Raw genomic sequence first — 13,777 nt, 5'->3', positions numbered from 1 at the left:
GTTGCCGCGCAGCTGACCAGGACAGCAAACGAGGAAAACCTGGATATCTTGCTCATCCAGGAACCATATACGCACAGTAAGAAGGTCAAGGGATATCCCCTGAAGTATAAAATCGTGCAAACTGATGATGAAACGCCATGGGCCGCCATTCTAATCAGAAATCCAGACTACACAGTCACCAAAATCACAAATTACTGTCTCTCGTGGGCTGTATGTGCCCACGTCATCACTGCACTGGGCGAATTTTATGCAGTATCGCTTTACTGTCGGCCAGGAGAAGATATCCTCCCAGCTATAACTTACCTGCAAAATGTTCTGGAGGAATTCCCGAACGCTAAAATCGTAGTGGGCGCTGATGCAAACTGCCGTTCGCCGGCGTGGTTTAGTGAAACCCCGGAGCGACGTGGCGCGGTAAATGGACAACACCTGGAGGAGTATCTGGCAAACAGTTGCTATATGATCCTTAACAAACCAAACAACCTACCAACATTTTCAAACACGATGTGGGAGGCCACGATTGATGTTACTTTGGCTACCAGATCTCTAGCGGACCACATTGCATTCTGGACTGTCAGCGAAGACTGGACCTCATCTGATCACCGAACAATTACCTTCCAACTAAACCGGAAACTAAATAGACAAATGGTACATAGACAAATGCAACACAGATATGCTGTTGAGAAGGCAGACTGGCCTCTCTTCCAGGAGTCATTACGTACAGCTGCTCAAGCACTTGACACAGAAGGACTAGACCCAGATAAACACCAAGCTAAAATTGTCAAGCTTATCACAGATGCAGCAAACAATTCCATAAAGCGGAAAAAACCTACTCCGGGAGCTGTTCCCTGGTGGTCCCCAGAATTACAACAACTCAGACGTGTGGTAAACACCTGCCGAAAAACTTTTCAACGTGCCAGGCGTAGCTGGCCTGCAGTAGAGGTGGAAGCACTACGACAACAGTACCGAACGGCCAGGAATCAATATACAGCAAAGATCCGTGAACGAAAACAACGCTCCTGGGAGCACCTAGTATCCACAGTTGGAAACGAAAACCCCTGGGGAGTGGTCTACAGAGTGACCACAAATAAACTCCCCAGAAGCGAAGTCATCCCCACAACCAAGAAGCCACAAGGGGAGTACACCAAAACGTGGCAGGAATCCATCAATAATATCCTAGATGCCATGTTCCAGAAACACCTGGATCCAACCACCCCAGAACAAACATCGCTCTGCCTAAGAAATAGTACCTACACAACAATCGAAGAGGAGGAGCCCTTTACTAGGATCGAACTGGACATTGCAGCCGCCAAACTAAGAAACAGGAAATCACCAGGTGCAGACTTATTAGAGCCAGAAATCGTAAAAAAGGCAGTTGAGACTATCCCAGAAAAAATACTAAATTTATTTAACCAGTGCCTAAAAGAAGGCTATTTCCCACACACCTGGAAAACGGCAACGCTTCGGCTCATCCTCAAAAATCCAACAAAGCAGCAGGATCTCCCAGGGTCCTACAGACCCATAGCCTTACTGTCTGTACTGAGCAAACTGATGGAACACCTTCTACGAAATCGGATAGAAACTCACTACTCAAACGCAGGCCTTCAATCCCGAAATCAGTTTGGGTTCAGAAAAGGATACTCCACCGTAGATGCATTGGAAAATATTGTTAACGCCGCAACCACAACCAACCGAAAGTACTTCCTCGTCATCGCAATAGATTTTGCTGGGGCGTTTGACACTCTCTGGTGGCCAAGTGTCCTCGGCAGGCTCCGGGAGGCTAATCTGCCAGCAAATCTATACAAATGCATCAGTACATACCTCTCAGACAGATCAGTCACAGTCACTACTCCGTATTGCTCCATATCACGGTTGATACACAGAGGATGCCCACAGGGTTCCGTTCTGGGCCCTCTTCTTTGGAATGTCGTCCTAGACAGCTTCCTAAATCTCAACCTTGGAAACGTCACATCCCAGGCTTATGCAGACGATCTTATTCTGATGCTTGCTGAGGACTCCAGAGCACAATTAGAGAACTCCGCAAATAGAGCAGTCACTATCCTGCAAGACTGGGCTGACAACAACAAACTCACAATTTCTCCAACCAAGACACGTTCAGTCCTACTCAGGGGGAACCTAGATATTAGGAGGCCTCCCCAAATCAAAGTCCAGGGGAAAACCGTCAAACTCGCAACGGAATTAAAACATTTGGGAGTCATGCTTGATAGGAATCTGTCCTTCACACCACATCTGACATACATCAGGAATAAAATCAGAAACTATTCTGCACTCTTTGCAAGAGTCACCCGTAAGGACTGGGGCTTGAGGAAAAGGACCCTCGCCCTCTTCTATACGACAGTATTCCTGCCAGCCATTTCATATGCCTCCGGAGTCTGGTACCACAAAGCAACCACCGCGGTCAACAGGAGAAAACTCGAGACGATACAAAGATATACCCTGCTAACGATCTCCAGAGCCTGCAGGACGGTGAGTACTCACGCGCTGCAGGTCCTTATGGGTGCCCTCCCCCTGGACCTGGAGATCGTTCGTCGCGGAATCCTACACCACCTCAGCAAACGAAAAACGTCCACCTGCCTGAACTACACGATTGACTTAGCCAATGACCCTAAAATGGAAAAGAAGCGACTCACACTGCATCTCCAACAGACCTGGCAAACCCGCTGGGAAAATTCAATCAAAGGTGAAATCACTCGGAAATTCGTGCCGACAATTCAGACGGTATATCCAAAATATCCCCACTGGCTGTCTCCAGGACTCCTCGTCACATACCTACTCACCGGACACGGTGCATTCAGACACAAGTTATCAGGCTTCCGACTCAGTGACACTCCTCTCTGCCACTGTGGCCAAACAGAAACATGGGAACACCTCATGTATCACTGTCACCTGTATCAAGATCTACGCTGCCGGCTCATCACTGAAATTCGATTCACACTGCAAAACCAGGAACACCTCATCCTAGGCCGACCGGGCTAGCCGAGTGGGTAAAGTACCTGCCCGGCAACCCAAAGGTCGCGGGTTCGATTCCCGCCTCGGGCTTGGATCAAAGTACTGCAAAAACCTTGGGAGGTGCAATATGGCCACAGAAGCCGATGCGCCAACAACTACCAAATCAAAAAAAAAAAAAAAAAAAAACCTCATCCTAGAAGAAGAAGACAGCTACAAAGCACTAACAAAATTCGCTCAGGGCCTCTTCAGCAGAAGACGGACCTTCCCCCAGCCGCAACCACTGCAATGAAGAGAATGCAAGTACCCATCAAAGCTGCCCATAATCAGAAAAACAATTCGACACCACTAAGGACCACCAGAACAAATCAAACCCCCAGGGATCCGACTTCATAACAGAAGAAACAAAATGAAATCGCAAATGCACATCCAAGCTGACTGGACTAAATAACCTCGGATAGGATCTTAACCGATGAATGGCTACAAAATAAACTGGACTTTGTAAACCTCGGATGGGACAATGTCCCAAAAATGACATTCCACCGACTGAAGAAACTGCAGAGCCTCTCTGCACACTAGCCTTATTGGCAATCTGACCTGGCGCCCTTGCCTGGTCCACTTTTCTTCCCTTTCCCTGGCCGGGGGGGGAGGTGATGGTCCCTCTATCTCATTCCCTCCTTGCCACCCACACTTTCCCTTCTGGTGGGGCATGGGCATGCCCCACCAAATCTTGGAGTCACCCTCCCTATCGACTCCATTCTTCTGTCTGTCGCCCCCCCCAGCCTTCAGTCTCCCTCCCACTCTACCTGCACGCAAGCGAAAGCCCCACACATCCAAACTTAATTACAGCCAAATTTGATTCGCCCACAATTTTCGGCCTCACAATTCTAGCACAACCACCACGCGATAACCTCTCAAATTTTTTTTTTTTTTTTTTATTTATTTATTTTATTATTTTATTTTTTTATTTTATTTTTTTTTATTTATTTTTTTTTTTTTTTTATTTATTATTTATTTTTTTTTTAGGTCCTAGCCACTGAAATCTCAGGAAACTAGGTGGCAGGACCTGCCAGAGTACTTATTTAAAATATTGGTGTACCTGGTCTGCCTCCACGGGGCAAAGTGTGGGCAACGTCTGGCCTCAGCAGAGGCCTGGCGGCTAAATGGCCAGAAGAACAACGGTACACAACACTACTCATCTACAATATCCATACACTTTTAAATCTCTGGCCTTTACAGTGTACTGTATCACACGACAATGTAAACTACGCGGAGATGGGGGGAACCCCTGGTGCCGTTTGACCCCAAACACACTTTACACTTTATTTTACTATGTTTAGTATAACATAATAATGGTTATAGCTGGCACATAACTAGCAGAAACAGATAGAATTGGTTGTTATTGATGGCATATATTCAGAGGCGCTAGACCTATGAAAACGTGCCTTTCAATGTAAGCCTTATTCAGTAATAACTGAGAGTAGGAGTATGCTATAGGCCTAATAACTCTGATGAGTATAATAAGATACCGTACAGGGAAATAGAGTGGGCCAGTAAATCAGAGTCTTATAATGGGGGATTTTAATTTCCCAGATATTGACTGGAATTTGTGGGTTGGTCACTCGCACACTAGCAAGGCTTTTGTGGATTTATTGGATGATTGTTTTCTACATCAGCATGTTCGTGAGGCAACAAGAGGGAGCAATACTCTTGATCTGATTATCAGTAGTGATTCTTCATGCATTAAGAATCTGCAGATAAAGGAACCACTAGGTGGCAGTGATCACAGTGTATTGAAGTGGGATTTACTCAAGGAGGTAACTACCATCAGAGGTAAAGGGAAGAGTTTTTGCTTTTGTAAAGGCGACTATGATGGTCTGAGACAGTATTTAAATTCTATACATTGGGACCAACTGATGATGTTACCAACAGCAAACTCAAAATGGGAAGCATTCAAGGAACTAATCTTGGAAGCTACCAGGCTTTACATACCAACTAAGAAATATTGTTCAAAGTTCAGGCCTAAATGGTTGTCAGATGAACTAATAAGACATATGGCAGAGAAGAAAAATGCATGGGATACATACAAAATAATGGGTGACATGGGAGCCTATGATAGATATAAGTTGGTCTGTTACCAAGTCACAAAGGAGATTAGGCAGGCAAAGGCAGACTATGAGAAATCCTTGGCAAAGGATGCAAAGAAAAACAGAAAAGAGTTCTTTACCTATTTAAACTCAAGAAGGAAAGGGATGAATCAGATTGGTCCATTGGATATTGATGGTTCAACAGTTTAGGATCCTGCTTAGGTGGCTAACAATCTAAACAAGTATTTTGCATCTACATTCACACATGAGGAGTTATTCAGGAAGGAGAATGACGTAATTAAAGTAAACATTGGCAGTGAGCTAGATGATTTTGTAATAACTGAGAGGAAAGTGGAGGAGAGATTGTTGAGGATAAACATAAAAAAGGCACCTGGGGTGGATGGGATCTATCCAGTTATATTAAAGGAGGCAGCAAAGGAAGTAAGCAAACCTCTAGCCATAATTATGAGAGCTTCTTTGGACTCAGGGGAGGTACCCATAGACTGGAGATGTGCAAATGTAATCCCAATTCACAAAGGAGGATCAAAGGCTGACACAAGTAATTATAGACCTGTTAGTTTAACTTCTGTTCCAGGAAAATTAATGGAGGCACTGGTTAAAGAACTGCAGGATCAGCTAGACAAGAATTCAGTTATAACTCAGACACAGCATGGTTTTGTTAAGGGGAAGTCTTGCCTGACCAATTTGATTGGATACTATGATGTAGTCACAAAAGAACTGGATGCAGGGAATAACTTTGATATTATATACTTGGATCTTAGAAAGGCTTTTGATACTGTTGCACATGGAAGACTGCTGCAAAAATTGGAGCAGTTTGGCATTGGAGGGAAATTACTACTATGGATAAAGGGGTGGTGAGGGGGAGAAGACAGAGAGTGGTAATCAATGGACACTGCTCCTCGTGGACTAATGTTATTAGTGGAGTCCCTCAGGGTTCAGTGTTGGGTCCATTATTGTTTTTTGTATTTATAAATGATACTGATGATGGTATATCAAGCTTAATGTCCAAGTTTGCAGACGATACAAAGGTTGGCAGGGTTGTCAAGGACACTACTGACACACTATGCTGCTGCAAGAGGATCTGGAAAGGTTGAGCAGATGGGCTGAGAGGTGGCAAATGAAGTTTAACATTGACAAATGTAAAGTACTACATATGGGGAAACACCAACCCCAGAGCAATGTACCAACTCTGTGGTACTACACTGACAGTGGTAGAGAATGAAAAAGACCTGGGGGTAATTGTGCAGGCAGATATTAAGTTCTCTGAGCAGTGCAGACGGGCTGCAAAAGTCAAGTTTCTCCAGTGCTTCCGGGAATCCCTAGAAACTATCAAAACCACATAATCAGCGTAGGCGATGGACATACATCTCCCATGTATGTTCTAAAAACTCATTTAATACAATATTCCACATGCCATGTCCAAGGATCGAACCCTGGGGACAACCATGTTCCATCTTCCTACCCACCTCCTCCCATTCAGATCTTACAATAACCTTACGACCCGAGAAATAGTCCCCAAGAATACTATATAAATTTGCAGAACAGAGGGCAGTTCTAACTCTGCAGAGGCTGCTACCCCACCACAGGGTATTGAACGCCCGCTTAAAGCAATGAATGCACTGAGTACTTACCTCCGAGGTTCCTCCCGAACTTTATCAACCAATTTCTTAATTGCATTTTCCACAGAGGAGCCCTTTTTAAAATCATATTGTTTGTTAGAATCAAGTCCAGATGAAACATATCTTGGATAAAACTTCCTATTATAAGTCGCTCAAAGATTTTGCCCAAAATGGGGTGAAACAATTGGATGATATAAAGTCGGTTTGTCCAAAGACTTAACCAGATCCTTGAGGACTGTTTTCAAAATCGCAGTCTTCCATAACTCAGGGAATATGCCCACTCTTAAACATCCATTGTATATATCCAAAAGATATTCAGGATACATTAAGTGGAAATGTTTAATAATTTCTGCCTCCAGGAAATCAATCTCTGGAGCTTTCCCGTTCTTAACAGGCATAATATCTGAACACAATTCTTCTACTGGGAAGGGCACTTCACTCACAGAAGATACGTAAATTCACTATTTAGTTTTAAAACTTCCTTTTGCCAAAGAGAATCGGATACTATTAAATCAGCCAAGATCTGCTGGACAGATTGGGCCCACGCCACCATATCTCGCTGGCCCTCTGCACCAACACTATATGTTATATCAAAAAAATTAATTTATCTGTAATAACCTTGTATATGGAGCCCCAAGGATCCCTATTCCCAGCAATTTCCACAAAGGCCCGCCAGGCCATACATTTATGTTTCTTAATTGCGCTAGAGTACTCTTTTCCGAGATGTATATAACTCTGTTTCAAATGTTCAATTAAAACGCCATCGGCAGACCTCCGGGAGAGCCAGAAGGTCTTCCTTGAGGCCCTCATCCTTCTCCTCAGATCGGAGAGAACTGGGCTCCACCATGGAATACTACATTTGGGGCGCCTTTTCTTTCTTATAGATCGATTGCTAACCTCTTTTAATATAGCAGTCACAACTTCCACCATTTGTGTAGCAGAAAAGGATCCCAAATTGACAATCTCACTAATGGATTCTCTTACATATCTTTCAAACACCATCCATTTATAGAGTTAACAGCATACTTATCTGTTTCAATCCAAGCCCGGGATTGGCCAGCCACACAGTAATCATATGTGATGCCTCTGTGATCACTAGAGACCAAAGCTCCATGAACCTTCCAGTTAGTTACTTTATAAATGGCATCATTTGAGCATAATGTAACATCGACGTATTATTCACCTTGAACAGAGGAGAATGTCAGGTAGCTGCTGCAGATCATTAACACGCTCCAGTCCATGGAAGAAAGGAACTCGTCGAGATCTTGACCTCTGTTATCAGAGAACCCCCCCCCACACAAAGTGTGTAGCGAGCATTTGTATCCGCCGAAACTATTATCGGTTTTCCTCATAGAAAAATCTCCACTTTTTCCGTGTACTCAATTAGGGGTCTACGATGTCACTATATTTAAAATATAGGGATACCAGGTACACTGACCCAGTGGGTGTCATTACCTCACAAACACACCCTGTATTCTCCGCACAAGGAGGTGATCATTGTTATCACTAAATTTCTATTGACTACTACTATAGTCACCATGGGGTTCTCTCCACATTGAACCTGGTATCCCCAAAAATGAGTACGGCTCCTGAATGAGCATCACATCGTAATGCTTCTCCTCTGCCACTTTGCTAAGTTGAATCGTAACATCTTTAGCCCGCCGTGCATTTATCTGTAAAATCTTAAGGATAAATCCTGACTCAAGTCTACTCATAGCTAGTTTTCTTTTTATTTATCTCTAAAACACATTGATAATCAGGGCAAGATTTATCGATAGCGGGATGCTCAGCAATAATGTTCTTCCTCCAACAGTTGATGCATCTGCTCACCTCTATCCTCAAAGGACATGCCAAATAAGAATGGCCTTTCACAAAAGTGTCCACGGAAGGCATCATTTCTGCAATATTTAGCCACATGCCCAAATGCCATACATTTGTAACACTGTGTGACTAACACAATATCCCTGACTCGGTGGGAGTCCCAATTCACATAAATCCGACCTTTTCCCACAGTTATCTTAAGGTAACAGGCAGGCAACTCTATAATCCAATTAGATACATTTTTATTTTTCACATTATTAATAGATAACACCACTACTTCACTACGCACTTTCTCTTTACTAAAACCACAATCTTTAAGATTTCTTAACCACAACTGTTCAATAAAGGTTTCCTTATTCATGTCCTTATTCACATCATATATTAATAACTTTGGATTTAACCTCTTAGGTTTCTCTAACTTTAGACCTAAATCCTGAAATTGCACACAGCTCTCTATTTTGTTCAAGTCTTGTTCAGAATCAGCTTCAATAATTAGCCTCTTATCTCTAACTGCTCTCACACTTTTTACTTTTACGTTACACATTATTGGTCTCACAGACTTTAATAACTCCTTCATATCCTCACTATTTTTATATTAAGTACTGTTAGAGGTAACCACAGTCACCTTTGAATGCGTAGCACTTCCATGATCTCTTGTGACAAGTGACGCATATGAATTAACACCTTCACCTTGTTTAACTGTAATTTCTACAAAACTTTTTTTTTCCTTTTTCTTTACCTTCCAATCTTGCCGTTAAAACTTTATTTTCAATCTGTAATTCGATCAATGTTATCTCCAGGGTATCCCACAATTATAAAATTTGCACTACTGCAAACCCCCGGAATGCCATGCTTCCTCTTCAACAACATTTGTCTCAATTCCATCTTTGCTGATTTCACTTTACTCATGCCCAACTGGATCCAAATAAGTTGGGAAAATGGGCTGAGAAGTGGCAAATGAAGTTTAACATTGACAATGCAAAGTACTGCATATGGGTAGCAATAACTGAAGAGAAACGTACCAACTGTGTGGTACTACACTTAGGGAAGTGGAAAGTGAAAAAGACCTGGTGGTAATTATGCAGTCAAATATGAAGTTTGCTGAGCAGCGCAGATGGACTGCCAGGGCAGGTCATGGAGTCTTGTCAATGATATATAGGGATTTTGCTAGCAGGGACAGGGAGCTGATTATCCCGTTATACAAGGCAATGGTCAGGCCACACCTAGAGTACTGTGTACAGGTTTGGAGGCCTCATTTTAGGAAGGATGTAAAGTTGCTAGAATGAGTACAAAGAAGGGTAATAAAGGGGTGTTCTTATCAAGAAAGGCTTAAGTTCTGCAAATTGCAGTGCCTGGAGAGTAGGCACCTGCAAGGTGATCTGATTGAGGTGTATAAGGCCTTGAATGGATTGAGCAAGCTGAATGCTGATGGGATTCTTCCTCTTGCTCAGACTAAGAACCTGACGGGGCACAGTTGCAAATTGAGGAAAGATAGTTGTAGAATAGATGTGCGGAAATTTGTCTTTAGCCAGCGGGTAGTTGATTGGTGGAACAGGCTTCCATCTTTTGTTGTGGAAGCTAATAGCCTAAACAAATTTAAGGCTGAGCTGGACAGGCATTTGAAACGAATGAAGGGGTGAAATGGGAGGGTTTTTTTTTTTCCGGCTGATGCTGCATAAGCTTGCTTTCTTGCATTGTATGCCTCTACTAATGCTAATCTTACACCTCAGGAAGAGTAACCCCAAAAACAACTTGCACACTTGGTGGAGTTGAACTAAAGTCAGTAGTGGAAGAAAGGGACTTGAGAGTTATGATACGGTCAGACACAAAGTTCACCAAGCATTATACACAGGTTGCAAGGAAGGTCCACGATGTCCTATCAATGATTTATCGAACATTTGCTAGTAGAGATATGGATGTTACAATTCCATTATATAAGGCTATTGTTAGACCACACTTGGAATACTGTGTTCAAGTATGGAGACTGCACCAAAAGAAAGATATTGTTCTTCTTCACAGGGTCCAAAGATGGGTAACTCGCCTTTTTAGAGCTGCAAAAGGCACCCATATGAGGAAAGACTTTGAATATGTGGGTTGCAGAACTTGGAAACTAAGCACCTTAGAGGAGACTTTGAGGTGTATAAGGCTCTGAGAGGCATAAGCAAAATGAATAAGGACGAAATTTTCACGATTATACATGATTCTAGAACAAGAGGCCATAATTTCAAGTTATCGGGGGAGTTGTTTAGACTGGACTGCAGGAAGTTTTATTTTAGCCGGAGAGTTATAAATTACTGGGATAAGTTACCTACATGGGTGGTAGAGGCCGACAGTTTGGAGAAATTCAAAGGTCAGCTGGATATTTACCTAAGGGAGGAGGAAAATGCACAGGTTGTCCATTTCCTTTTCTCTTATTATTATTAATTTGTTTTTATTCTTATTATTTTGTTTTATTTATTTTTTGTTATTTTATTTTATTATTATTTTTTTTTGGGTGGTGCAGCATAAGTCATAGGCTTCCTTGCACCATATGGCCATTACTAATACTAATGTTATGAAAAATGCGCTGTATTATGAAATAAAAAAATTAAATATTGTAATACTGTATTTTACTGCAATTAAAAGTTCTGTTGAACAGAAAAGCTTGAAATTTTGCTGTGTTGCATAATGGTGACCCTGACTGAAGCCTGTTCAGTCTGAAGAGCTTTCACTATAGAACAGCCTCTCTCTAAAGAACAGCCTACTGATGTCTGATATACTTAGCAGGCTGACAAGAGGAGAGTATAGGAAAACCCCAGCATCATTGCACTCTCTGTGACTTTGTAAGGTGTAAATTTGTTACAAAGATATAAATTTGGTTTATCTTCTTCAAGCAGGAATTGTGTAATGACTTTAATACATCATTTCAACAAGTTACTTCAATGGACCAAAAGGACAACAGAAATGCTTAGCAGCTGTGAATTAAACCTGCTTTATTGTTAATTAAAATTTTAACTGAGGATACATACCATCAGACTGAGACAGTGATACTAATGGGTCCCATACAGGCAAAAAGGCTTGGTCAAGTGGATGCTGTTTGTTATTTCCAAAGTCCATTAAATCAAGGCCTTAGTGTACTGAGGAAGACAAAACAGTATTTTTTTTTTTTTTTTTTTTTAAAGAGATGTTTACCTTTTTTGCTGATTTCCAGTGTAATATTGACAAAAATTAGTTCTCATGCACAGTAATTTTTACCCTCAAGTGAGAACACTGGATGCACAGTCAACAACACAGAAAAACTATGAATTGAGTTTTTGAAAAAATGTGAAAAAAACATCCCCTCCCCTAATCTGCATCAGCAATTATTTTTTCATTGGAGAAGTACAGCCATAAAAATTTAAGGCTCAATAAATAATCTTCTATAGAACTTTCATTTTGTTTCATTTAGATTTCATTTTTGCTCATTTCTCAACCAACAGTGTTGATCTTAAGACAGTTAGAAAAATTATCTGAAAAACCTGATTTGTGAATTCTGTAAACCAATGCACCTGCTGCCATAATTTTAAAATCCACCAATAGGGGAAAAAAAAAAAAATTAAAATCCAATTTGGATACATGATCATACTCTTAGTACAAATGAAACTACAATAAAGTGGAGCAGCATCATACATAGTTTTCACATTTAGTTTTATTGTATACACAATAAAACTAAATGTGAAATCAGAGAAATAGCACAGGTTTATGCTATACAAATTAACTATTATTGTTAAAGCACTGTTGGGAGAATAGGGAAGAGGTGGGGAAGGAGGGCCAGTATTTCTTCTTATTTTCACCCCACCCCTGTTCTCCCAACGGTGCTTTTGCAATAATACATTAACATAATTGTAAAATTATGTTATTAATACATTAACTCCCCAACATTAAAAAAAAACAAAGCATTCATTTAAAAAACTGATACTTACTTTCTTTATAGCTTGGTGATAATATCATGAAAATAACTTAACTGGCCATTCAGTTTCACTTATAAAATATGTATAACTATAAGAAAGTTTCACAACAATGATTATAAATAATTTTAATTATTTATATTGAAAACACCTTCACTACTTTTCAAATAATACCTTGAAGACTTCCAAAGGAGTTTCTTCGAAACGATAACTTACTGACGTTCCAGCACAGTTAATAAGAAGAAATATTGGTCCTGCTTGTTTCTCTGCCTAATTAAAATATAAAAGAAATGTTAATTATAAAGCAACTGATAAAAATTTCTTAAAATTTATAAGAATATAAAAAACAGAATAACATCTAGATATCATATTAGTTTAAAAGAAAAAAAACTACTGAAAGCCTTGTTCTTGTTGCAAATCTAAGACATTGTGAATGGGTTGGCCAAAAATCTTAGCTGTGTATGGAGCAATGAGTAAACTAAATCTGTTATAAGGTGCATCAATCTCATATTGCAAAGCAAAACACAAACTACAGAGTACTGCACTTCAAATTAAAAAAAAAAATAAAAAAAAATGCTTCTCTCTAAGAAAAAATATGTTGCTATTTATTTGAAATGCAAGCCATTACCCAAAAGACTACTTTTCCGCTTAGTGATACTCAATGGTAAGTAATCAGACACAGATGGTGAAAGACCTGACAACTCTATGATGAAAGACCTGACAACTCTATGATGAAATATTTCCACAATATGAGATGTCAAAGACTTAAAATTTTTAAAATTGTGTAAATTTAGAGCAAAGCAAAAGCTTAAGTTGCACATTGCTATATACACTAAGTGATCACTGAATTATGACCAGCTCTAATACTGTGTTGGGCCACCGTTTGAACGGATAACAGGCACTGACTCTATTAGATGTCTGAAGACATCCATAGGGATCTGCAGACATGCTGCCTGCAAGGCTTTCCACAGTGTCAGAATAGATGATGGTTGCGTGTCCACGCCACTTCCTGTTTGAAAATATCCGACAGGCATTCAAATTGGATTGAGGTTAGGCAAATTTGGAGGTCAATCAAAATGGGTGATATCTTCATCGTGTTCCTTGAACCAAACATGCACAGTGCAGCCCAGTGACATGCCGCATTATTGTCTTGGGAGATTCCATTTCTGTCCAAGAAAAACTGCATGGCACATGAGCTCCTAAGAGCTGCCAGTAGACCTTGCCAGTAAAAAGTTGGTCCATATGCAAAAGGAGTCCTAGTTCTTGCCAGCAAAACATGTCCCATATTAAGCAACCACTTCCACCAGTGTGGATAGTGGGCACCATGCGTGATGGGTCC

The 13,777-nt window shown here is 41.0% G+C and overlaps 1 protein-coding gene across 1 annotated transcript in view; it reads right to left on the bottom strand.

Moving 5' to 3' along the window:
* Positions 1-13,777, bottom strand: part of Kdsr (3-ketodihydrosphingosine reductase) — a 213,577-nt gene that overhangs the window by 60,592 nt on the left and 139,208 nt on the right. The window contains exon 5 of the mRNA XM_090371754.1: positions 12,613-12,708. Coding sequence (XP_090227880.1) covers positions 12,613-12,708 — 96 coding nt within the window. The remainder of the gene's footprint in view (positions 1-12,612; positions 12,709-13,777) is intronic.

This window comes from Mastigoproctus giganteus, chromosome 4 (assembly GCF_048544385.1).
Source record: "Mastigoproctus giganteus isolate SK-2022 chromosome 4, ASM4854438v1, whole genome shotgun sequence".
NCBI classification, from domain to species: Eukaryota; Metazoa; Arthropoda; class Arachnida; order Uropygi; family Thelyphonidae; genus Mastigoproctus; species Mastigoproctus giganteus.
Note: the sequence above shows the minus strand (reverse complement) of the source record. Positions and strands in the feature narration are given on the sequence as shown.